The sequence below is a fragment of the Lepisma saccharinum genome, chromosome 3 (genome assembly GCF_977018435.1).
Source record: "Lepisma saccharinum chromosome 3, izLepSacc3.1, whole genome shotgun sequence".
Classification (NCBI taxonomy): Eukaryota; Metazoa; Arthropoda; class Insecta; order Zygentoma; family Lepismatidae; genus Lepisma; species Lepisma saccharinum.
The window spans coordinates 68,986,481-69,014,117 of NC_139231.1; the positions used below are offsets into that span (position 1 = coordinate 68,986,481).

At 38.1% G+C, this 27,637-nt stretch overlaps 1 protein-coding gene across 1 annotated transcript; it reads right to left on the minus strand.

Annotated features, from left to right (window-relative positions):
• Nucleotides 1–222: 222 nt before the first annotated feature.
• On the minus strand, nt 223–27,637 carry Tbcb (tubulin-binding cofactor B). Its single transcript, XM_083119936.1, has 6 exons — nt 27,310–27,637; nt 18,722–18,865; nt 17,241–17,334; nt 9,513–9,704; nt 4,332–4,404; nt 223–580 (listed from the first exon to the last, which is right to left on the minus strand). Exons 1-6 carry the CDS (start codon nt 27,433–27,435, stop codon nt 463–465), a joined length of 747 nt encoding a protein of 248 aa, XP_082976062.1. The 5' UTR covers nt 27,436–27,637; the 3' UTR covers nt 223–462.

Sequence of the window (27,637 nt, forward strand, 5' to 3'; positions counted from 1 at the left end):
CCAGATCATTGATCAATCAATCCCTAGTTACTATGGCTGTGTGTAACTGGTAGCTGCAAAAAAAAGTATATAAAATGTGCGGTACAGAGAGGAAAACAAACAAGTGGCTCCACATATTGCATTTATTCTTCAGTTTGCAACTTCAGGCCCATGTATTTATAAATGCATCCGTCATTGATAAATAAACAACTTCTTTTTTTTTTTAAAAAAAAAAGAGAAAAATAATGTAATATCCTTGTTTATTTTTAAACTTATATTTAGTTACAAAGAATTATACAACTTAATTTAACATATGCTTTGACTTACTTGAAGCGACGGTGACTCCACAACACACTAATTTTCACATGACTACAAGCACGATTTGTCCAAAGGAAGCATCAGTTTGGGCTGTGTGACCGCATACTTGCAACACTAATTAGCGAGATCAAAACGGAAAAGTGAGAAGGGCATTCCTGAACGGAATCAAAGTTCTTCATCCAGACCATAGTCTTCCTCGGGGAAATCCCCCACAGTCACATTCCCAGGTTTCACAAAACCTCCAAACTTAGGTGGGCACTCAAAGTATTGTTTTCCATTAACGCTGGGAAAGAAAATAAAAATAGGCACAAGAATCACCCATTTGTTACATAAGTTGCAATTAAAGCCTTTAAAAAAAAAATCTGGTTTAAACTTCATATTTCAAAGCAGATTTCGATAAATACTATAGCAATAAGGTCATTCAAGTATAATGTCAATTATCCAGGATAATTTCCTCAAATTTAATGGAGAAATAGTTATAAATGTAAGCATTTTGTAGAAACTATATCTTATCACTGGAAATTAGTTTACTTAAAAAGTATCCACATGTATACACCACTCAATATTGAAACACAGGATTTCCACTCTCCAGCAATCATTTCTGGTTATACATGAACTTCACATTACCTTCCCCAAATCTTCACTCCCAAGTTGGCTTAGCAGCCTAGTGTTTTGAGTTCTCAACTAATGATTTGCTTCAGGAAGCTCTAGCCTGAGTATCCGTACATGATAAGAAATACAGATATCTTCACTCCTTGGCAATGTCAGTGATCAGTCATTTAGTGAAAACAAATTCCATGACTTCTACTTTGTTTTTTTTTTAAATACAGTGCCTTCATTTGGTTATTGCGCCACTAAAAAACAACAATGTGGCAGCTGGAAGCATGCTTGCCAGCAAAATCAGCCATACATATTCCTCTTTATTCAAGTGCACAGATTATTTTGAATCAATTCTGTTCTTTTACTTTGCTTTTCTGCCACTTATGGTTAATCACAAAGATGAGGATGAGTGGTGATATAATGAAATTGATGAAGCGTCTGTGGGAAGTTATGATACAATTTTAAAATATTTGCAATATCATAAAATTAACAAATGTCAACAAATTAACAAGATAGAGACATAACAAACAAACAAACAAGCCTTCAGTGCTATGAAATTAGTAGCAGTCCTTGGCACTGAGGCAATCAATCCGAATGAAAATTCATCACCATTCATATCATAGCTCTAGACAGCATTCTAAGTTGCTACTCTACAGTTGGTCTTCTAAGTCACCAGATCATTTTCTGGGGATACACTGAAGGTGTACATGTACTACCATTGTCTACAACTTCTGGATGAGCATAAAAATTGCATCATAACTGCTGTGGAGTTGGTAAGAACAGACATGTTGAAGCTAGTATGGCACAAATTCAAATATTGCCTTGGTGTTTGTCAAAGATGAAGGACATCACATAGAGCACTTAGAAGACATGATATGAATTGTGATGAATTTTTCTTCCGATCAACATATCACTTACTATTTTGACAATGTAAACTCCCAATATATGAACATTTGAAATCAAATTAATTATTTCGAAACATGCTGTATATTGTGAAGTGTGGGGAAGATTGATGGTGGAACAGCATCATAAAGTGCATTGGAAGAGGGAGTTTGGTGTAGCACTTGGAGTTCTTGTTCACGAATGTTGAGGGGTATAAAGTGTATTCCTTTTACATATGAATAGCTGCTGTAATGAAGCAGCGTTCATAAACATGTGGAAAGTCCATATTCATGACAGCAATTTATGTAATATTTCATGATTTTCCATGGCAAATGTTTCAGCTTAGGGTGCTACAGACCCTTTATCAGACTGTAATGTTACAGGCATAAAAGCTTTGCATAATTACATTTTATGCACAAATTACAGCAGCATAACCTATTTTTACGGAAATTACCGGTTTCAAGGTACATGGAATATGACTGTCCTATCATGGTGCATTAAGTATATTTTGAATTTCAATTATTTTCATGTAGTTTACCAAAAACAGAAACACACACAAGTTATCTATTATTTAGATAAGTTTTTGTTTTGCATACAATAGAATTTCAAGTTCATAACAAAATCTTGACTTCAGTTCTTCAATGTCTGAATATAAAAAGGATATTAAAACTAGTGTTCGCAATATAAATATAACATGTAATTAGGCCTTCCTGATGGTGTAGTGGTAACATATCTGTCTTGCAATCAAGGGGTCCCAGGTTCGATACCCAGTGGAGGCACATATGCTTTGAATTGCACTTCAAACTGTAGGTCCAGTTCCAATTAGCCTATCTGTGCACAAAGTGGACTTAAAAAAAAACAACTCAAATAACATGTAATAAAATGCTATTTAAAATATTTCGGATGAGAATGAATAAATTATCCATTATGCTACACTTACGATATTAATTTTTTAGTAATAAGTTTACAAGTGCACATTATTATTCATTATATGAGGTGCCTAGAATCAAAGCACTCCAGAAAAAATCCAAAGTCCATTCAATCACTTGGGAACATGATGATGAAAAGTGTTTTGGAATGCATAGGGTGTAGTACAGGTGGACAGTCTCCCAAATGGGTAAACCATTAGCGGAAGTTACAAGGAATGAGGGTTTGAATTGCTGGAACACCTGCCATATTCACTCAATCTTGCACTGTTGGATTATCATCTCTTCCAGAACCTGAAAATCCATTGGCTAGGGGGCATTTTAACTGTGATGATGACATCATCAGTGCTGTGAGTGACAGCCTTCAGAAAAGCTTCTACGAGACAAGGATCAGAGCATTCCAGAAGCTCCGAAAAAAGTGTGTACCTGCAAGGAGACTGGGTGAACCATAGTGGTCTAGTCGGTAGTGCATCTGACTGCCATGCGGGAGATCCGGGTTTGATTTCTGGGGTGGGTGATCTAAGGTCGGAATTTTTCCAGCCTTGTCCCAGTGGTTCTAGGGCTCACCTAGCCTCAAATCAATGGGTACCAGGGGGCAAGAGGTAAAGGTGGCCAGAGCATGGTGCTGATTACATCACCTCCAAAATGGCCGACATCAAGAATGTGTGGGGCCTCCATGGCACAGTGGTATATGCCTTTTACTTTTAATTGGGCGAGGTTATGATTTTATGGGATGCTCCTCCTACAAGGTACTCCTTACTTAGGTCATAAAACTGCAAATATTCATAACATAGACAGTTAAATTTGAAAACCAACTCTGCCAAATCCTTATTTTGGTATCAGAATTTGCCATATTCAAGTAACATTCCCCTGTAGTTTTCTTCTTTATGAACTTGTACTCAAGAAACACTTAAAAAATAACTACTTTTGTACACGAAAAGTCAAGAATTAAAAATGATCCACCTACACTGCATAGTTTATTATTTACAGATTTTCACATTTCCTGTAAATTTGACTATGGATATGGATTTTTGTGTACAACTATTCCTTTTGAAACTGGAGAAATTCTCTCTCTCTCTCTCTCTTGGTCACAAATAAATAATCAAAATGTTAAGGATGAATGATGGATGAAAAAGACAAATGTAAAAACAAATGAAACACAAGTACTAGCTGTAACTGGAACCCAGAATTTTCCAAAGTGAAGTCCAGCTGTTACTATACTCAATAACATCAAGTTATCATCGAGTCTGGTAAGACTGCCACCTAATTTGATGTACAGGAAATAAATAATTAAAATACAGAAAAGGGATGTTCCAGGGATTGAAAGATATGGTATCAAATTAATGTATTGAAAGAAAGTACTTGCTTATCTATGAAACTGTTAGTGTGTTCCATTAATTTCAGCGGTTGCGGCCATCATCTCCTCAGGAACTTGTGACAGCAGCCACAAAAAAAAAGTTTTCTGGATAAATAAGAACTTCCTTTCAGTGTAGAAATTATTAAATTTTTAGAAGAAAATTACACACTCAGTAGCATGGAAGTTAACTTTCATTAAACAGTCCTGCCACAGGAAAGCGAATGATTACTAAGCACAAAAATTATGAAAATAATAATAATAATACTTACGAGCCATTATTTTTACCAAGTGGTTCATCATATTTGATTCCAATCCACCATCCTGGTTTGAAATCTACTTTGCCTGAAAGTAAAGATCAAAGATATTTTAATTGCTGTTTGTAATACTGTTTCTTTTTCTTTATGCATTAATTGATGGAAATTCAGACACTACTGGAAGGACTGATTTATACAGTCTTCAAACTTCACCTGTAAGGCTATTGGGACAGGTTTTCAAGTGTGCACTTTTCAAATGTGCAGTGCTGCACAAAAAATTGATAGAAGGAAAACTATTTACTGTAGACAATGGTTTTTTGTTTTATTTTCTTCAAAGTATCACACTCCAATCCACCAATATCAAGTTCCCAAAAAACAGAATCAGAAGAAAATTTAAACTAAAAAATTGTAATATCCTATTTGAAGAGCCACTGATGAGAATAAAAAAATTCTAAAATGTAGTACTCTTAGAGTCCTACAAATGTGCAAAGTTTCGCCGATAATAGTTCAATAATTCATCAAAAAAATAACTGGATTATGCAATACAAAAAAAAAAAAAAGAATCATGAGAGCTGCTGGTAAGTACCTTAGTCTAGCAGTATGCTTTCCTCTTTTACATGTAGTAGTACAACCATTTAACCTTCCTAGGGATACCTACTTTTATACTTTTAACGCTGCAGACTCCAAGGAAGTTTTCCTGATTCAAATTATTTCTCTGAAGATGCCAAGTGAACTTGGCAGGATACAGAATTCCAACATTATGACATGACAAGGTTTATACTTTTTATACTATTACATGATTTCTGTGTCTAATTTGTAAGTTAGAAGTAGTAGAACTGACAGTAAATTAAAGCTTTTTAAAGAATTGTTCTGTTCTACGAGGGCAAATCAAAAAGCCTTTGCCCCTATTTTCTTTTCAGCTGAAATATTAGTGTAATTGAGAAACCCAGCTATACAATCAACGCAATAAGTTTCTCTTGGAACGGCCGAACGTAACTCTCGGCTGCTACACGGCACTGCCGTCAGTTTGCGAAGATGGCTGTAGTACTCAACACGTCTACGTTGTATGAGCAGTGAAGTGTTATTAGTTTTCTATGAAGCAAGAGATGAACGCCCATCAAGATCCATAGGGAAATGCCGTTGACGTGTGGGGACAAGTGTCTCGCTTTGAGAAGTGTGCGGTGGTGGTGGTGTGATTTTGAAAATGGCCGAGAAGACCTTCATGACAATGAGCGGTCAGGGCATCCTTGCTCCTAACTCAAGGTCTTCTGGGATCGCTGAGGACCACTCCTGCTGGATTTCATACCACGAGGTGACGCAATAAACGCTGACAGCTATAGTGGTACACACTCACATCTGTGAGCTGCCATCAGGAAAAAAGCACCAAGGGATTCTCGATGTGGACAATGTGGTTATCCTAACGCCAGGCTTCAGGAGGCAAAGAGGACCATCGACAGACTTCAGTCATTCGAATGGGAGATTCTGGAGAATGCACCGTATAGTCCAGACCCCGTCCCCAGTGTTTCCACGTGTTCGGTCCACTGAAGAAAGACCACGATCAACAGGCTGAATTCTACAACAGCGGCATCTCCAAACTAGTGGTACGATGGGACAAATGCCTGAATGGCTGTGGTGACTATGTGGAAACATAGTGCAAGGTACATAGAACAATTCCTATATTTTGATTTCCCTGCATGTTTATTATCTCAGCTGAAAAATATTGGGGCAAAGACTTTTCGATTTGCCCTCGTCTATGCATAGGTGCCATCTTGTTGGTTCTTAGTACAAGTATTGCTCCTTTTTGAATGCATGAGGTGACAGACACTGTAAAGTCTTCAATTTGGTATCGGAAGCATGACACTGTTGCAGAAATGAGCACATTGTTGTCAGAGATGTGGATCTAACGAAGAAATTATTTGAGGGGAAGAAACATTTAATGGTACAACAGGCGAATAGGTTGAATGTTGCAGTATATCATACCAACAGGTACATAGTCTTGAAACAGTGTTACTCCTTTGGACAGTTTGCTATTTCATCACACTTTCACCTTTGTAGCAGAAAAACTAGATGAGACCCAGGGTTGATATTTTCTACTTTTAGTACAAAGATATGTGACAGTAGATCACAACAATTTCTTTATTGAAGCACCTCAGTATCAAGAGATTCCAATGTAACATCACATAAATTATGCATTTTTCGAGCTCCACAAATTAACAGATTCTGAGAAAATATCAGCTATCAGTAGTGAAAAACAAAAATGATGCATTTAGAAAATGGTTTAAAGTTAAATCACAAAATGCATGAAAACAGTATGTGGAAAAGAAGAAAGAGCCAAGAACAGTAGTAAAGGAGGAAAGAAGAAAATGGATGGAAGAATGGGCCAAATGATAGAAGAAGATGTAGATGGGAACAAGAAAGTATTGTATGGATTAGTGAGAGAAAGGAGAAGAGAAAGAGGAGACAGCTGTAAGCTAAGGGATGAAAAGGGTAAATGTTGTAGAAGAGGATGAAGAAATAAGGAGAATGTGGAGAAATCATTTCGAGAAATTGCTGAATGTGAAAAAAGGAAATAAACATGAAGAAGTGAAGGAAAAAGTGAATCTCACATGGAAAGAAATGGAAGAAGCATGGAAGAGAATGAAGAAAGGTAGAGCAATGATACTAGGTGCAGGAGTGATTGGTGTGCAGTGACTGTACAGTGTGTTGAAAACAGTGTGGCAAGGGAAAGAAGTGCCAAGAGATTGGATAAAGGGACTAACAGTTTCCATATTCAAGCAGGGGGACAGAAAGTAATGTAAAAACTACAGAGGAATAACACAAATGTGCCACTCAGCAAAGGTGTTATAGAAAATATTAGAGAAAAGAATAAGGGAAGTAACAGAGCTGAACATGAGAGAGGAACAGTATGGATTTAGAAGAGGCAGATCAACAGTAGACCTTATATTCACCAGTAGCCAAATGCAGGAAAGGCACTACGTGTAATGATCCTGAGAGATCATTCTCATTAGTAACAAGCATCCTAAGGAAGGAAGGAAGGTGCTCTCAGCTCTTGCGAGAGGCCAAGCACCCTAGATAAGTTGTCCTCCGCCTTCCAGCGAGAGAGGTTCAACTCTGCCACTGGCAAGAGAACCCACTCCACTTTCGAGTGAGAGGACCTGCTCCGCTTGCTGCGAGAGGTTTCCTCCCCCTATCAACCTGCAGCACCCTACCAGGGTAGTGAGAGTTGGGTTTCTAGGCAACCACCCATAAGGTAAAATTACAGGTCAGATAAAATACTACGGTTATTGTGAGGGTGACCTTAATGCCCCTTGTTCCCCAAAAGCCAGCAGTTCGCTCTAAAAAGCCTGCAGCTACAGAAGTCTGCACAAGGACAGCACATTCGTAACGAGAGTTGAAGCTATAGTTTCGACGGCAGAAGCAGCAGTGATCCTGTTCCCAGTTTACAGTAGTTGCAGAAGCCATTCTCCCCCCATTGTGTGGCAGTATATTGGCCAGTGAGTGTAATATCCTACGCGGGCATGTGCTAAACTTACAATGTTTACAGTGTATCTAGCTATAGTCATTAAACTTTCTCTAACTTTAGACAGTGTACTTTTTCCCAAACCCTGAGTGAAATAGAGTCTCATGACACTGCTGGCAGAAGAGTTAGCATGATGGGTAAAACTTTGCAGTGGGTTTGGTGCTACTGATTGGTCGTTGCCAAGCAAGTTGACTTGCAACTCCGCTGATGTACTCCTGTAGGTGTAATGGGCACACCGCGACGGACGTTGCATATGAGTATGGAAATGATTTGATTATGGAATTCCTAGATATAGAAAAGGCATATGATAGCATGGACAGAACAAAGATTTGGAAGGCTCTAAAGGAGAAAGAAGTAGAGGAAGAGATAGTGTTCAGAGTGCAGAGCACATACAAGGCCAACCAGAGCTGTGGGAAGAACAGAGTGGTTCAGTATAAGTAATGGACTAAAACAGGGAAGTGCTCTTTCCCCACTGCTCTTCATAATTACAATGCATGCAATTAACGAGGTAGGAAAGAAGATAGGAGAGGAGGAGATGAAGGCCCTGTTGTTTGCTGATGACTTAGTAATATGGGAACAGGGAAGAAGTAGTACAGAGACAGCTTGATAGTTGGAATGAGGAAATTGGAAGAGCAGGAATGAAATTCAGTGTAGAAAAGAGTGAGGTGCTAATAACAAGAAGAAACAGAGCCAGAAATGAACCAAGAATAAAGATGGACATGGAAGAGGTGAGGGTAGTGGAGAGCTTCAAATATCTAGGAAGCATAATTGAGAGAAGTGGAAAAATAGATGAGGAGGTAAACAGAAGAGAACAAATGGGTGGTGGACTGTATCAAAGCATTCGAAGATTAATATGGAACAGGGATATACCTATGAAATACAAGAAGGTAATATATAACACATACTATGTGCCAATAACTACGTACATAGGGAGCAGAGACTTGGACAATGACAGAGAGAGACAAAAGAAAGATGCAGGCAGTGGAGATGAAATTTTAAAGGGGTATATTGGGAAAGACTAGAAGGGATAGAATAAGGAATGAGGAGATCCGACAGACAGTGGGTGTGGTCAAGCTTCAGGACAGGATAGATCAGGCACGGATGAGGTGGTTTGGACACATGAAGAGGATGGATGCAGAAAGACTAAAAGTAATAGCGTTTAATGCACAAGGAGTGGGAATAAGGTCAAGGGGGAGACCAAGATGTCGGTGGAAAGAGCAGATAGCGGAGAGTGTTAGGAGAAGAGGAGGACAAGATTGGAACACCGTGGAAGGAGAGGCGTGATGGAAGACCAACACAAAACGGAGAGTCTTGACTTCTATGCCAACCCAGCCAGAGGCAGGAAACGGCAAAGGATGATGATGATCAGTTTATAAACCTGAATCAATGCTTTTCAGAATCAATCAATATCAAAAGTACCACTGGCATTAGTTGATACATTCCAGTCCTAATACTTTACTTGCTGGAAAATAAATTCCAACAAATATTTTCAACAATTTGATGGGAATGGCCATCTTGAAACACCAAATCAAAAACAGCTTGTCCTTCCTCAATTGCACTTTCAATTGAACCGCCCCCCCCCCCCCTTTTCTCCTTACTGTACCTACTAAAAATTAGTGCCATGAGAAAACTGGAATCTATGCACACTTCATGAATGAAAATAACTTGTTACGCACCTGTATACATAACAGTCCCCCGTCGCATTGGAGCACCAGGAACAGATACTTCGCATCGACTACCAACGGTTATTGACTTAATTTGTTCTTCTTCTGCAGACTCTTCCTTCTTCCTCTCCTCCTCTCGCATTCTCGTTTCTTCTTCATTGTATTTGCCTAATTTATTCTTTGCCAGAAATGACTTTACAGTATCTGCAATAATTAAAAGTTACGTTAAGTAGTAAACTAAAAATTATGGATGGATCAGTATGAAAATTTTACAATTTACAGAAGATGATCACCTACAAAGTCTCAAAAAATGACCTTAACACTGCAGTACAATCATTCCTCTCATAATGCCATTACACACACCGCTGTGTGGCACTCAAGGACCATTTTTAGTTATTAATTTATTACAATTAAAAAAAAAAAGTGCTCCCCTGTGCATAGCACAACGCCATGAAGGCGTATAGGGGGTGTTCAAATATAACATCAGTCAATAAATTTAAATTTTTGTCAATAACATGAAGGTGTTTTTTTGTAAACTGCACAAGATGAATCATAAAATAGTGTTAAAAAGTTTGTAACATGTTACATATCCCACCTTTCTTGGTGTTTTTGATGGTATAGACGGAATTGTTTTCCTTGCTCAGCACTAACTGCCCCTAGACTTTTCGGGAAAAAATTCAGATGTGAATGTAGAAAGTGTATCTTTAGGGACGTCTTACACCCCAGATTTTGTAGTTTATCAAAAGTACTACTGGCAAATTGTCGATGGAGTATGTGATAACATTTCAATAATTTTATCTGACTGGCACAGTATCATCCATGTGTTAAAATTAATTTTTAGAAAAGAACCTATACAATTACTTTAAATATTAACATGCAAGCTTGAAATTTTCCAAAATAACAAGTACAGTCATGCAGTCATGAAAGTAATTCAACAAAACTGTATCAGGGTGGCTACCCTAGGACTATGATAAAATTCAAGTATAATTCCTGGTTTTCAAGGCAAAGTTTTAAAAAATTCAAGGCCACAAGCAGATGTTTTCTCTATTTCAACTTTGCGTATTACCGCCTCTCAACACCCACACACATGCACCACGGGCACAACCACGAATCTTTGTCTGACATGGGGGGACAAGTACCAGGATAAACGAACCAATAAAAAATAATAATAATATTATTATCAGTGGCGAAGCATCCTATGAGGCCAGGAGGCCGGGCCTACCGACGCCATTACTCTTTTAAAGGTGTATTTACGTATTTCATCAAAACTAATAAAAAAAAGGTAAAGTGTTCCCCTGTGCATAGCACCACGCCATGAAGGCGTATAGGGGGTGTGGGGGTAACGCCCCACACTTTCTTGATCCGGTCGTGAGTGGGGGTGATGTGATCAGCATCACGCCCCTGACCGCCTTTACCCCCCAGGGTTTCCCCCAGGTACCCATGTTATTCGACGCTAGGTGGGCGCCGGGGCCGCTTCCATCGTTAGAAAAGTTCCCGGATTTGAACCGACCGGGGATCGAACCCGGGACCTTGAGCATGGTAGTCAGACGCTACCGACTGAGCCACCGCGGCCACTAATGCAATGGAAAAGTTTAGAATTTTCATTTATGATAATTACAAAAAAATTCTACCCCTGTCCAGTATACGAACTTTCCACGGAGTGAGGCACATTTGCTGGGGCCTCTTCTCTTCACATTCCGTCGTACGGTCGTATATGCGGGAAGCCTAATCTTACGAGTTCTGTATGTATGCTTATTTCAGACAGGGTTGGAAATTTGTGGTGTACCAGCATTTTTTATAAACATTAGCCTGTGTTCGTGCAGAGAGATTTCTATTTCATTGTACATTTTCCATATTTTGTACGAAACTTAGATTTTCCTTCCTTTCATCGAAAAGTGTAAGTGAAATTGAAAATTACGGAGTACTGTAGTTTTGACCTCGTTTTCTGGTCAGAGTGCTGATGGTCTTGTCGATACACCCAACACTGTAGCCTAAACAGAAAGTCTAAAGAACTTATATTTGTAAAGTAAGTCTTCATACCAAATTATGTAAATTAAAATGCTAGCTACGCCTTATATTTACAAAGTAGTTTTACTTTCACTGGAAATAGAATAATTTATTTTTATCGTGAACGGGGATTCCCTCGCTTGTTCCCTCTCTGTGAAAACTTCCCTCCTGCTCAGGATGCTACAAGGGAGCGTGAAGTTCGTGGCGGTAGAGCTTTCTTTATGATTCGTGTTGTGTGCAGCAATCACATTTATGCAAGAAACTGCTGGACTGAAATGCAAGAACAACATGAACAATCGAGTTCTTAATTGAGTGAAGATGTAATCATCGGTAAGGTAGGACCCACTTTTGGTCTTTCATTTTTCCTTCTTATAACAATCATTTCTAAAATGTTTTCAACTATATTTTCCTTTGCAAGCAGCAGTGGCAAGTGACAGCAAAATATTTTAAAAAATTAAAAGTTGTTGAAACGTTATTTAATGCGTTAACACTGTCGTCGAATAGATATTACAAGCAGACATTTTTTTATGCAGCCGACACAAGCGAAGAGGTAGGCAGTTTTGTTTACTCTGAAGGGATAACAAGAGAAGAGGGCGGGCAATGAGAGTACAATGCATGGGAAGACTTTTTTTTTAGGTTTAGGACAAAGAGTGTTATGTGGTTATTGCACGGGCCATGTCTGTTTCAGGTCTGGCGGAACAAGCCAGTGTTGTCACATTGGATTGGCAGAAAAGAGCTAAATTGCACCTAAAAATTGGGATTCTATTCTCTCAAGCAACTACATTTATTATAACCTGTTTATATGTTACATAGTAACCTGTCGTGTTGCCGGGTCCCAAACAAGGATCCTATGTTATATTATCACGTAGAGGTGTCTACTAACACAAGCGGTAGAACAAACTATGATGCGAAGTATACACACTGAATGAGAGAGGTCACCTTTACTTATGTTTGTTCTTGAAAGCCCCGTAGTCGTCATCCTAACACGTTATGAAGCCAGGTGACCTAATTGTGGTCATGTCAATGTTTCCTGATCATCTTTAATTCATTCTCCATACATTCCCATCATCACGATTAGCATAGAGCAGAACAACTGAGACGAAAATAATCAAAATTTAAATTATGTTTACTTGCACATACAGGTGTCAGAAATTCATTTATCTAGAAAGCCAAGACTGGAATTAACTACAACCATTCCTTTAGTTAGACAACAAATAACAATGGTGTTTTCCTCGGTGCGAGAAAGTCTTGCTAAAAAAAAAAATTAGTTGACAGCAGTAGAACGTACCAAACTAACAGTTGCTGAAAGTGCAGAATTCTGTCGTCTGCTCACGGCCCAAACGTCAGACTGACCCGAAAATATGGGGTTCTTCTAGCCCTTTTCACCTCAATTGCAAAATAAATAAATAAATTTAGAAAAAAAAGTGATGAAGAATTGACAACAGGGCTCGAGCCCTATTCGTTAGATTTTCGAGATGTCTCATGATTGGTAGTTCTTTCTGGAGGTGTGTGCATAAATCAGGGGTTGAAAAAATACAAACAAATAAAAAAACCCGAAATGAACAAAAATCTAGATCGATGACATCTGGTGGGTGGGAGGAGAACGTCTAAGACATAATTATCATACTTATGGCTGATAACAACACTTTTGAAAACGTCACGCCACTGGCAAGTAAAGAAGCGGCTTGGAGACACATTGAACCACTCTCCATGACTTAGCCCCCCCCCCCCCACTTTCTTTTTACAGATTTAAGAAACTAATGCAAATTATCGCACTTTTGTGCCTACCCTGCTAGGAACTCTACGCTTCGCCACTGATTATTATGACTATTATTATTATTAGTAGTAGCAGTAGTGGTGGTGGTGGTAGTGTCAAAGACGTTATCATCCTCGTAAATTACACAAAAAGGGGGTAGAAGTCGGTGGTAAAGCATTTGTGTTGGAACAAACGATTTTAAACATCTTTTTTTAAAAAAAACGTTTATTTTCACATTAATTAATAATGGAAAACAAGTACACAAACTGTATTTTTGAATGGCAGAAAATGCATGATATTTGTAGATATAACATGTATAACTTTCATGTACAACATATGTTTTACACATATTCAAAATGGAGTGATGTAAAATAAGAAAATACATGCCTACACTAAATTGTGTATGTATTCAAAGTTTCTTTAATACATACATACATATACGTATATACACACAGCATATAAGTCTATTATTTATATTCATTACATAATCAATTCATCCACCTAATAACAAACCAACAGCAAAAATTATATAAATTGTCTCTAAAATGTGCACCTTCCCTTTCCTCCCAACAATTGTTCATGCATTTAAGACAAAATCCATTAAGAGAAGCCTTATTCCTCTCTCTGGTAGTTTGCAGTGCATTACAGAATACAATCATATTGCGAGTGAAGCGAACAAGAACATTTTTAATCTATTTTTTTGCAAACTGAAAACAATGTTGATTTAATAGGGTGCAAATAATTTTATGAGGCACCATGGCATTCTCTCTTTTACAACTTTTATCATTTAGATTGTTCGGCAGCCAGGGCCCGCTCCCGCAGCTCCCTAGCCACAGCTCTGAACTTGACGAGACTGAGAAAAGCGAGTGAAGCGAACGAGAAAATTTTATGCAAATGTATTTTCATTTGCATAAAATTTGAAATCGAGGGGGATAAATGCCCCTCTGTGCCCTTGACCATCAGTGTTTGCCTCCTTGCCCTCTTTAGAATTGATTTCCATTCAAGGTGGGGGGGGGGGGATTTATCAATATGTATAAATTCAATAGGATTAGGATTAATAAAAGTTGTAATTTTTCAAGTCTACGGAGAAAAATTCAAGCAGAAGTCACGCAGAATTCCCGGTGAGTAGCCACCCTGTGTATATTCGGTACTTTCCATTATTGGTAATAAAGTAACATTTGTGAGCAACAGTACATTCTATTTGCAACATTAAGTCTGTTTCTATAATATTTTGGTTGCTATCTGCAACCAGTCACTCAGAAGATGCCTCCTCTGTACCTCTCTGTGCACTTGAACCAAACTAAAATACTATTTTCTGTTGTAGAATTTGGGAGAAGCAAATGTAACTAAAAATACCCAAAATGACCATGAAGGAACCAAAAAAAAAGCATTAGAAAACCTAAAAAGTATGACGATAAATGCAACAAAAACCTCTGAAAAATGACCAGTAACCTAATGTCAACAAATGCAAATTAAAAACAATGTTTTCTGGTTTTTAACTCAAGGGAAATGGACTAGGTCCAGAAAATACACACACACACACAGAGACACAAAGGTGATTCAAAGTCTGGTCCCATAGAGCAACTCTGAAAGTTGTTGAAAATATGTGGGTCTCAATATAAAGTGCTCAAATCTTCAACGTAGCATGCACTGTTAAGACTGCACAATGATACGAGCCTCAACTGTAGCCAAAAATGTAACATTGTCACATGTTTCATCCTGAATACCATACATCATCATGGTACTGTACTATACTATACTGGGTAAATTAGGAATTGATGATAATTACATTACAGGCATAGTAAAAAAAACGTGAACATGTAACATGTGCAGCTCTCCCTCCCCCCAGACCACTAGAAAAGACTAAACATGCACAAATGACAATCCGACTATGTCTCAGTCAAGGACATCCATCAGTATCTGCTTAATCACAGAATGAATGAGTGAATTGATGTTTTAAGTCCGCTTTATGCACAGTAAGGCTAATTGGAACTCGACATACAGTTTAAAATGGGATCTGAACCACTATGTGCCTCCACCGAGAATCAAAGCTTAATCACAGAAAAAGACAGAGGACATCATGCAAAGGTAGCAAAAAGACACTATAGACATTCCTACAATTACACGTCACTGACTCCTCAACTCACCTGTTGCATGGTAGTGAATCATGTGCCTCCCACACACCCCTTGTATTACCATACCAGTTCCAGTGGTGCCCACGCCTGATGTGGTGCTGTACTCGAGCCACATTAATCAATAACAAATGACAATTATTATTGTGGATGCTTAGTCTTTTCTAGTGGCTGGCAGAGGGTGTGTATGCATGTCACATGCTTACTTCTTTTTCTATTTCACTTTGCCTGTAATTATCATCATCAATTCTTAGTTTGTCTAGTACAGGATGGTACTGCAATGATGTATGGTATTTGAGACAAAGCATGTGGCAACATAGCAATTTTGGATACGACTGAGATTCGTAACAATGTACAGCCTCAACGGTACACTGAAAATTCAAGCACTTTAGATTAAAACCCACATATTTCTAAGAACTTTTCTCTTTCCATTTTTCATTATGTGCACTAATAATAGAGTCCCATGGGATCAGACATTTGAACCCTGATAATAAGCAACATATGTTTGGATATTGCTTTATTTAAAATGCTGAACACAGCTAAAAGCCTTTTGCAGTATTACATTGCACATAAACACAACATTGTAGAAGATCGTATATTATGAGTAGGCACTTTTTATTATCTTGGAACGGATTTAAATGTAAATACATATTTATGTATGAAGCTGAAATCAGTTATATTTTGTATTATCTTTGCACATCATGGTATATAGACTCGAAAAATTCCGTTTTTATTTTCCATATTTGTACATATATTAGATTTTGGCCCATATTTTACATATTATTTCATATTTCAGAACACTTCTCAGCATATACTCCATATTAATGCAATAACTACATGTCCCCGTGTGACCAAAAGACTTGGGCGAATTTCTTGCGAATAAGTCCAAAGTGACGTTAAAACAACAAAAGTTTACAACCTTTTATATACTCTCCAATTGTCTTAATTACAAGTTTTCTGTCAGCCGAACAACAATGTGTTCCCCCCCCCCCAAGTGTTACATCCTCTAGAGGAAATAAAACTTTCTGTGTTACCCTTCCAAATTCTGTGGGTAGATTTAGAACACATACAAGCAGAGCTCACATGGGAAAGCTACTGTATGTATATTTAAATACTATGAACACATGAAGAAAATTAATTCAGAGACCTAAGGAAATGGTATTGAGACTACATAGAAGAAGAACAAGAAAGAAGTCTATAGATACAGTGAAGGACGATGTGGAAAGAAGTGATAGAGAGGCTTCATTGTTACAAATATTGTAATTGTACGCATGTCATGGAAGTTACAATATAACACATAAGTACTTAATTTCTACATATATTTATACCATTACTGTTTGAGAATGCATCATTTCTCACTGGTTCTATAAAAAGGGTCTTTTATTTTTTTCAAATGATGAAACACTGATATTTTGTAGTCAGTGAAAAATATTACTTTTTACTTCTTCTTTGGTGTTAACTCGGATATTGAAATCAGCTGTTTTTATAGTAGTCTGTTATCACGACTTGCACTTTTTTTTTAACAATAAAGTATAAGTATTCACCTGCAGAGTTTGTGTCAACAATTAGCAAACAGAAAAATTATGATTAATGGAAGACCACACAAACTTGAGATATTTCATGTACAGTCACGGACACTTCTGGGTTGTAATAATTCCATTGATTTTCAATGGGATCGTTACAAGCCAGAAGTGTCTGTGACTACAAATACACTTACCAATGTGTCAGGTCAATTTCCGATGCAAACAGAAATTGAAATAGGATTCTAATAAAACATCACTAAACAAAGTATAACTACACATACAAATTTTGTACTAAGTACTAAGTTAAACTGATCTGACTTACCACCCCTTTTGCTATATTCCTCCTCAGTCAACTCAAACTTCTCAACTTTAGAAACATCTTCATATTCATTTTTGATGGTGAATTTATCAATCACCTGTTGAAGATACATGTTACAAAAATAACCAGTCAGATTGAAAATAAGAAAATCAGACAGTACTGTAGCAAGCAATGGATCATAAATATCTGTTATTAACTTTATTTCACTTAACACATAACACTGAGAAGCAATACAATTTCTTTATCTGGCAGATTTGTATTGCCAGTTGTGTTTTGTCTGTATTCGTATCAGAAAGTAGTGGTTGAAATGTATTCAGTGTTTCATGGAGTCTGTAAAAATACCACATGAGACTCTCCTTGATTCTAAATATCCTGGAAATTACACATTTTACAATAGCATTGTGGGGAGAAATTAAATTTATGATTGAACGATCATCTCAAGTGAAGTTATGGGTATTTTAACAGAAATATATGTTTCTATTTTCATTATTTTACACTGCTATATTAAGATAAGAGAGAAATGGTTTTACATTGCATTTATCTCTTGGGTTAATTGCGATAATGAATGTAGCCATCTAATCAAGGGCTTTTTCTCTGGCAGGGAACACAGTGGTTTATATATGACCGAGCATAAAGTAGCCTTAGAACTAGGATGATCATACGTCCCATTTTGACCGGGACAGTACCATTTCAGAGGTGTGTCCTGGTCGTCCACATTATTAAAAAGCCACTATTTGTCCCGTTTTATAAAAATCTAAATTTGAGAGACATTTCATGCTAAAAAGATGTATTGTTTTGTGTGTGTTCCATTATTTGTAGAACAGTGAATAAGCATGCAGTTTCTTTACGGAATCGCAACAACAATTTAAAGTTCCTGCATCTTGACACAAACTCAAAAGAAGAATCTAGAGTTGTGTGTCTCACATGTGGGGTAAGGTTTTTGGGGCGATTTATAAACAGCTGACGAAGAAAAAAAACTGCTCACAAGAAGATTGGTTCATCTGCTAAATACTTCTGGCATTACTCAACGTCATTGTAGGACTAACATGAAGGGTTGATCAGAAAGGATTAGAAATGCTATGTAAGTCATACTGAGATTATAATAATGAATATCTTTTGACCACGGGAGATCATTTATTGGTTATTTGATTTATGTGATTTATCCTTTAATAAATAATAATAATAATATATTAATAACAATAATTTTATAATTAGGTCTAACCAATTTTACAGAGTAGGAGGGGGGTTGGGGTAAATTGATCCCCTTCAGATGTCCCGTTTTTCGGTCAAAATATTATGGTTGCCCTGAACAAATTATGGCACAGTGGTGCCAGGTTCGATCCTGGTGCAAGCAAATTACACAGTGGTCATGTAAATCCAGTCCAGATTATCCCATCTGAGCATGAAGTGGACTTAAAAACAAACTACCAAAATTTCAAATTAATGAGCAAGTTCAATTTTGTCATATCAGTCTTTGTACTTACATGCATTCTCATTCCATCATCCACAGGGTATGATCCAAGTAAGGCTTTGTCATCATCAAGAGCACACACCAGATGGTCTTCCTTGTTGTAGATTTCGAGTTTCATTGTTGAAGCTCCTCCACCAGTGATGAGCTCCAACTTCCCCTGCAAAAACATGCATGCATAAAATGGGTTTGTCACAATGTTACACCAAGACTTAGTACTGCCACACATTTTTCCACCCACATAGTTGAGTCAATTTAAAACAAATCCAGATAACTCCCAACACATACGTAAAGACTAGAGGCTATTTGTCTATAACCGTTACCTTGTCATATCCTTTTCATGTATGGATCGAGTAGGATTCTGTTCTTCCTTAAACCTGATCATTGATCTTGAATTATCATATACAGTGAGTGTAAAAAGTGTTTGGACACCATTGATGGTACGTAAACAGGGGACCTGCTCAGGGTTGTGGGGTGCAGGTAGGCGAGTGAAATGAAAACCACATTGTTCTACCTCATATACTTGTTTATCTGATACAACAGGAAAATACAAAATATAAAAAAGAAACCATCTATAAACAATAATAACGAAAATATCACATATTTTGAACACAAAAAGTCTTTGGACACTTCGTCCCCTCTATGAAATGCAACTTGCCGACCCCGGCAGCACTTATACAACCCCATACTACGAGTGAACCACCACCGTGTTTGGCAGTTGGGATTAAGTTTCGTGGCTTCAACTCTGTATTTCTTTGCCACCATAACATACGCCTACAATCCGATCCAAATAAGTTGAATTTGCTTTCGTCCGAAAAAATGACCTTGTTCCAGAAGTCTGCATCGTAATTGCAGTGGTATAGGGCAAATTCGAGGTGCTTCTTTCTGTTCATTGCACTAACCCAAAATTTCTTCCTTGCCACGCGTTCATGGTAGGCATTTCGTCAGCATAATTTACGAACTCTACTGGAGGAAACTTGCTTACCTCGGTCTTGAAGGCTTGCAGCCAACGTTGGAGCACTAGTTTTGGGGTCCTTTTTGACAGTTCGCAAAATAAACCGTTCGTCTTACACAAAAATGACTCTTGGTTGTCCACACCTGGGCTTATTTTCTACTGTTTTTCTTTCGCCAAAGCGATCTATGAACATGTGCACTGTTGATTTAGGAATTCCGGACAAGTGTGATATTTCCCTTAACGATTTGCACTGGTTGTGTATGTAGCCGGATAACTTGCCGACGTTCACAAACGGTGAACTCTCTCCTTCCAAGATCCATGTTGCACTATCATGTTCAATGAGGCGGAGCTACTGCCGGTATTGAGACTTAAGAACTGACAGCTGTGAGCCCAGAGGTTGAATGGGTCAGTGGTACGTGTATGGCAGTCCAGGTGTATTGATCGTGTTTCACAGAGGTCCTTTTTAATGTTTTTACTAAGTGTCCAAAGACTTTCTGTGCCCATAATTTTTGTCATTTTTGTTATAATTCTTCATGGAATGTTTATGTTTTGATATTTTTATTTCGTTGTGCCAAAAAAGAAAGAATTTCAGGTAGAACCATTGCACTTTTATCCCGCTCACCTACCATCATCCACAATGCCAAGAGGATCCATTATTAATGTAACTACAGCAGTGTCCAAACACTTTTTACACTCACTGTATGTGGGATAGGACAAATACACCTCAAATTTAGTCGTTCTGGAGAATTGAAAAGAGACATTGCTACTAGCCCATTACAACCATCTTCACCATTTCACACCTTCACCTCTCATCTATTTCCCTATACTCCTCTTGCAAAGCAGTGAATGACTTGCTACCTTGGCATTCCTTTATTGCTTCCATATTTCCTACAGACTGCCCCTTTTCTGTACAAAACTGACATTCTACAAATGCATGGGAAACAAAATAGTGGTGGCTCCGAACATAAGTTTCTCATAGCAATATTTTTAGGAAGGAATGCATGTATGTATCTGCAATTAATGGACATTCGGCTGTATCCCTGAGCATCTTGTGGTCTCCAGAATCGATGCTACACTTGTGTAGGAGTAGGTGGAAGCAAGCAATATCTACATGAAGTGTGCTCTTGCAGCAAGTGCTCAAGTCATGAAGGCAAGTAGATGCTCGGTTTTGGTGTTTTGTTTCTGGATGGAACTGCAAGACCATTTTCTACCTCACTCAAAGATTATGAGAATTCATCGAAATTCTATCAATATCTACACCTGAATATGAACCTTGGTTCAGTGTCATGAATACATATCAATAAATAAATTTTGGTTATACCCTGAATTGTTGTTGTATATTGTTTTTCATGCAACATGAGCGCCAATCACCATTTTAAACATTTGATTTAAAAGTTATCCAAAGACAAAAATGGTTATCGGAGGGTGATTGTAAGGGGGGTTTCCAGACTTTACTACTTTCATTTGAATTATTTATATCCTATTTTTTTGGGGGGGGGCTGATGGGGCTACATACGCCAGTGACAACAATAACTGAAGAGGTTTCAACACTGATAATGACAACCAAGTACCTAAAACCTGAGAGTTACTTTCCAGTTAAAACACACTTTTGTAACAGTTATCTATGACCATATTTATTAGATGACTGCAAGGCAGCCCAACATTGTTGCGATTAGGAGGACTTCCCCCTCCCCAATTTTTGCAATACTTTTGCTCCTGCAGTGTGGCCTCTTAATGCCAAGCATTATCTAACAAGAGAAAGTAAATTGTCCTTGCCCTCCCAGTTTTGGCACCCAATCGCTGCAATTTTTTTTTTTACACGAAGTACTTTATGTTGTTTTGTGTTTACGATTGTTTCATTTTCTAACGAAAAAACACATGACAAGAATGATCAAGATTTTTGTCCTCGAGGTTACAGACACACTAACTCAGGGCAGACAGAACCTTCTTCCTAACACATCTTGCTTTCACACTACAGATGGGCAAAAATATTCGGATCCAAGAAAATTTAAAATCTCATTTCGGAAATTTTATTACCAAATTTCTGAGGTAATCCGAATTTCGGAGAGAGAGAGAGAGAAAAATATTTATATCAATTTTTTAAGTAGAATTTATTAACAAAGCTGGCAACGTGTTGTATTTTAAGTTTTGTCTCCTTCATTTAATGATCATGTACTCCGTAGTAAAAAAAATCCGGTATTGGCCATCCCTAGTTTACACATCTTGCAAGAACGCTGTTATCATCACTGACCTGCTCATGTGTAACTGGAATTATCAATGTAAGAACGGCACCTTATTTCAGTCTCTTCTTTGGTGTAATTTCCTAGTAATTCGGATTGTAAAACCCATTCCTAATATTCCATTAAATAAAATTAGCAACCTGAAATGTCCTTTCGATAGCCTTTGCTCTGCCAATTCTTCGGAACTTTTCATAGGACGGAAATAGGCTATATGGTAGAAAATTTTAGTATTTTTCATTTCCTTGAGATAGTATGGACATGCGCTCACAGGACAGTGAGACATTATCACCACTCGGACACTATAATATGAATAGTATAAAAAAACCAACAACCTGGAAATACATGAATACAAGAGCAAGGAAAGAACACAGAAACATGTTTCCCTTGCTAAAACTAACAAATACCAAACTTTCCCCAGCGATCTTTCATCCCTATGACGTCACAGTTTTACAACTTCAACTTGCCAAAAAGGGGTCTTATGACAAAACTTTCTGAGGCAAGTGGCAAACAACATTGATGGACCTTGGTTTTACCTATGTATTAGGTATACTTAGAATTGGACATTAATTGCTCAAATCTAATTTTGATATTGAATGCAACACAAACACAACGCCATCTTTAAGTTAAACTCTAAATAAAATTACATTAGTCAGATGAATGCACAAGATAATAGAGACTCACTGCAGGTTCTATGGCTTGCCAGTTGGCTTGTCAAGGGCACTGTGAATACTTAGACTTGATCTAATTTCTTGCAAATTTTTCTGCATGAAAATGCACTGGGGGTCTAAGGAAAAGAAAATCAGGTTTAAAACTTGTAAGCGATATCTCTAATCAGTTAAGGTTAGGTTTGTGGCATTGAACCGAACCAGCTTTCACATTCGGCTATAAATATTGCTAGATTTTGGATTGGATTCACAAGATCTTTCAGTGAGATGGGATTGTTTGATTGATTGATTTGGTTTATTTTACATCACATCTGCCACTTTTGGCTCATCACGAAGATGAGGAGGAGTGATGATATGATGAAGGAACACTCACAAATAACACCCATCCCAGGCTGTGATTCGAACCAGGGACCTCTGGCATCTTAGCATGCTATGCTAGCCACTCTGCCATGGAAGCCGGAGGGGTGGGAATGTGTTTTGGATTTTTCTTGTAGATGCAAAAACATTTAACAGTGATGCGCACATAGTTTTGCTTACATTCAAGTTCACCTTTTCACATACATGAGGAATTGATGTCACCCTAAAACACATGCATGTATCTGTATTTAATAATACTACACACGAAAAGAAACCTTGACCGTCTCTTCATATTGTCCACCAAAGATTGAAAAAAATGAAATAACTTTCGAGTGTATGGTTTTTCCTTGCTTGCTCTGAGATCTGAAGGATTTCGGTTTTGTACATGAAATGAACGATACTGTAGTACTTTCAGTGCTTGAAGAGCATCATTAGGTAGAGCTAATTACCGTATTTGCCAATTTATAAGACACACTTTCTTTCCTTTAAAAATAGGCTTGAAAAACAGGGTGCATCTTATATCTTGTTGAAAATATACCTATATACGAGGGAGAATCAAATGAAACAGCAAAAGTGCCATTAAAAATCTCTTTCTTTCTTTCTAGGCGTTTGGAAATTTCCAGACACAGTCCTTGACGTCTTTCCAAGCTGGTAGTACGAATCAGTGCCGGTAGGTGGGGTTGGATGTGAGTAACACCTGATTCAAGATGGCAGTACCACTACGCAGTTGCCCCAAGCAGGAACAGCATGGAGTTATTCGATTTTTACGGAGTGAAGGTGTGAAACCAGTTGATATTCATCAGAGAATGCAGATGAAGTATGGGGATGCCTGTCTGTCACAGCGGCAAGTCTATGATTGTTGCAAGAAATTCGCAGAAGGTACGACATTATTGACTGATGCTCCCCGTCAGGGTCAGGCTCAGCAAGTTGTGACAGAGGAGTCCATAGCCGCAGCAGATCAGCTTATTCAGGAAAACCAATGTGTCACCCTGGCTGAAATGGCTTCCTTGCTGAATATGAGCTTCAGTTCAGTACAACACATAGTGCAAGTCGAACTCCGCTACAGAAAAGTGTCCACCAGGTGGGTTCCTCGACAGCTGATGCAGGCACTGAAGGTCCGTCGGGTTGACGCATGTCAAGAGCTGCTGAGGCATTATGAAGAGGAGGGTGAGGATTTTCTAGCTCACATTGTCACCAGGGATGAAAGTTGGGTGCACCATTTTCAACCGGAGACAAAACGTGCAAGCAAAGAATGGCGACATTCGTCTTCGTCAAAACCAAAGAAGTTTCGCAGCCAGCCAGCAGAAGGGAAAGTCACGTTCACTTTATTCTGGGATAAGAAAGGTCCTATTCTGGAACACTACATGACCCCACGTACGACAGTGACTAGTGCCACCTACACCGACCTTCTCAAGAACCATTTGAGGACAGCGATACGCAGAAAGGGAAGGGGATTGCTGAGTGCAGGTGTTTTGCTTCAACATGATAACGACCATCCTCATTATGTTCATGCAACCATGAAAACCATCGATGACCTACGCTTCAAGTGCCTACCACATCCGCCATACTCACCAGATTTGGTACCATCTGATTTCCACATCTTTGGTCCATTAAAGGAGCACCTTGGAGGGCAGAGGTTCAAGTCTGAGGAAGACGTCCAATCGTTGGTACACGAGTGGCTACACAGTCAATCGAAAGAATTTTTCTCACACGGTATCAAAGCACTACCTATCCAATGGCGTAAGAGCATTGAACTGGGAGGGGACTATGTAGAAAAATAATGTACAATGAAACATTATCCCTGAATTAAAATAGTGAAAAAAAATTAATTGCAGTTTTCATTTGATTCTCCCTCGTATTACTTTATATTAGAAATACTGTAAATTAAATATTAATACAGTGATAAAGTTTTTTCCTCAATAGTAGTTATATAATGTAATTACAAAACATAGTACTTTGTGTACATTTTCTGTTGTTTTCCCATGCACGGGATGAAAATTTGCATCTTTCCATGCCATGGTGTTCTCTACTTCTGTCACTTCAAGAGGGCATTGGAGGCCTCTCAATCCTTTTACATGTGTTTCGAGGCCTACACATGCCTATTCACCTATCCCAGTGTAAGGACGGCAGGTGGTTGCAGGGCGATTGCCATCACCTCCAAGGTTGCTAACCTCGCATCATGTTAGAATTTTACACGCATGTTAAAAGGAGAGTATTCTTGTCTTGCGAGCCATTCACTTGTATTTAATGAATCATGTAAAATAATAACAGTCAACTCTGTGGTGCAGTGGGCAGTGTCAAGCCAGGGGTCTCTTCTTTGAACCCTGGTCAAGGCATGTATGTATCATTGTGTTTGTCCCATTCATCCTCATCGTCTCAAAAAGGTAGAAAAGCACCTTGTGTATGTGTATTTGTACATTCTTGATCATTGTGAGTTTGGGTTACATCCACTTACGTATTATACTTTACGCATTTTGGAACGACTTAAGATGACCGGACTCCTCTTCGATTTTCTTCATATTTGCATACTCACTAACTGAGGTCTCCTAATCACGAATCTGAAGTTAAAAGTTGTCGGAAACGTCTAGAAATTGCAAAATAAGCAAAAATAAGGCATTAGTTTTCGGAATAGAAACAGTCGATTTTCACGAATTTTTTTGTTTCACAAGGAAATATATATCCTGATACTACCACGACACCAAATTTTAACTATGTTTGCCTAACCTAACCACATGTGAATTGTTCGTGGGGCTAGTGCCAATGGTTCATGGGGATAGTGTCAATGGTTTGCAATTTCTAGATCCTGATACTACCACGACACCAAATATTAACTGTCTGCCTAACCTAACCACCCATCAATTATTTTGCAATTATTCGACAAATTTTAACTTCAGATTCGTCATTAGGAGGCCTCAATTAGTAAGTATGTCAAATATGAAGAAAATTGGAGAGGGGTCCGGTCATCTTAAGTCATACCCCATCTTTATGCAAGACACCATTTTCTCATGCAAATCAACACTCCATAAAATGGGTCTCACTTATTGCACAACACTTGAGCAACGTTGGTAGGAAGACCGTTGTGCGGAAAGGAAGACTTCTTCATATCAGAGTATGGAGAATCATAGCGGTAATTGACAAGGTTATTTTGCAATTTCTAGACGTTACCGCCAATTTTTAACAGCAGATTCGTGATTACGAGGCCAAAATTAGTGAGTACGCCGAATTTGAAAGCAATTGGAGAAACTTCCGGTATTGTAAATTTATACCCATTTCTGATTGAGATTGAATATAAAGTTTACATCATGCACTCTTATTACGTTAACTTCCTCAATGTTGTGTTCTGTTGCAGGTAACACTTTACTATAGGTGAGACGGATTTCTTCAAATATACAGGAGAAAGTACTTACGCAAATCATTTTCTGTAGCGTTGTTGAAGTTAGGGAATGTCGTTTTGATCCATTTTAATGCGAATGCATGTGGTTTTCTACGAAAATCTCTTTCCGACGTGCTATTGCTGCTGCCGCGATTTGCTTTCTGCACGAGAGCACAATGTTCCTTGTGTTAGACGACATAAACCCCGTAGTCAGTGTTTCAACCCATGCCGTGTTTTCGCTATAAGATGACGTGTCGAGGATGCGTCGTGAAGTTGTCGCCGGGTGTGGAAGATGCCGTGGAATTTGTAATTCAACATAGAATCTTGAAGAAAGAAGTGGAATGCAGGACGTGGAAAGTTAAAATTAAAAGAATTCCGTGCATTTTCTTTCATCGAGAAAAAACGATGTTTTCCGTATATGCAAAATTGAACGAAAGGAGTGCTAATGGAACCTAACCTAACCTAGTAGGCACACCCCGTCCCCGTGATGGTTCGTGGGGCTATCATGAATTTTTGGGCTACCCGTGGATGGTTTTTGGGTCTAACGTCAATGGTTTAATAATTACTCTTTCTGTCAAAAATTTAACTTTTTTCGTGAAAAAAATTTCGTGGTGATTTTATTTTTTTTAAAAAAAATTAGGTATTTTTCGGCGAACAAGGTTGTAACACTGCATGCACACTCCAAATCGACAATATACTGGCACAACGCGCGATGAGCGGGTAAGCTATCGCCATATTGTGTGTGGAAATAAGGAAGAACAGTAAGTACTCGTCAATGTAAGAAATGGACATTATTTTCGTTAGAAATTCATTATTTCACCTAAAGAAATGTTCCGCAATGCAGAATAGTACGTTAGCAATGTAAAAAAGTGCGAAATAAATTATTTATAGGTGTCTTACCTATAGTAAAGTAGTACCCTGTACAATGAAATGCAGTTTCTCTTTGCGCAGAAAAAAGTACACACAAATGTATATATATATTTATTTTATCTGTCTTTCGAATAATACCCTTACCTTTAGCTGTCCTATTGTTATGCCTTTCTGAAACCTTTTCTCAACGCCAATCGTTTTGTTGGCAGATGTACTTGTTATGAAGACGCTAACGAAATCGGAAGTAACAACACGGTACGGATCTGCCATGGTTTGATTACCTGAATTTTACAGTTCGTATATTTATAAACTAAATTGCATTGCACAATAGCTCTCTGTTTACAGAAGAGAATGCCAGACTTCTATTATTGTAACACTATGTTCACTCAATGGAGGAATTGTGTCCTCTTATTTCGCGTTATCGTCAACCTTCAAGAACTTGTTTGCATCACAGACTAAACAATTCCACAGA

Bases quoted from the DNA above. Each gene is read 5' to 3' on its own strand.
- Tbcb (XM_083119936.1), bottom strand. From the start codon at position 27,435: ATGGCAGATCCGTACCGTGTTGTTACTTCCGATTTCGTTAGCGTCTTC. The intron at 18,866-27,309 runs GTAAGGGTATTA...ATGTTTTTGCAG, and splicing joins TAACAATAGGACAGCTAAAG to GGGAAGTTGGAGCTCATCAC. The intron at 581-4,331 runs GTAAGTATTATT...TTTCTTTCCCAG, and splicing joins CTTGGTAAAAATAATGGCTC to CGTTAATGGAAAACAATACT.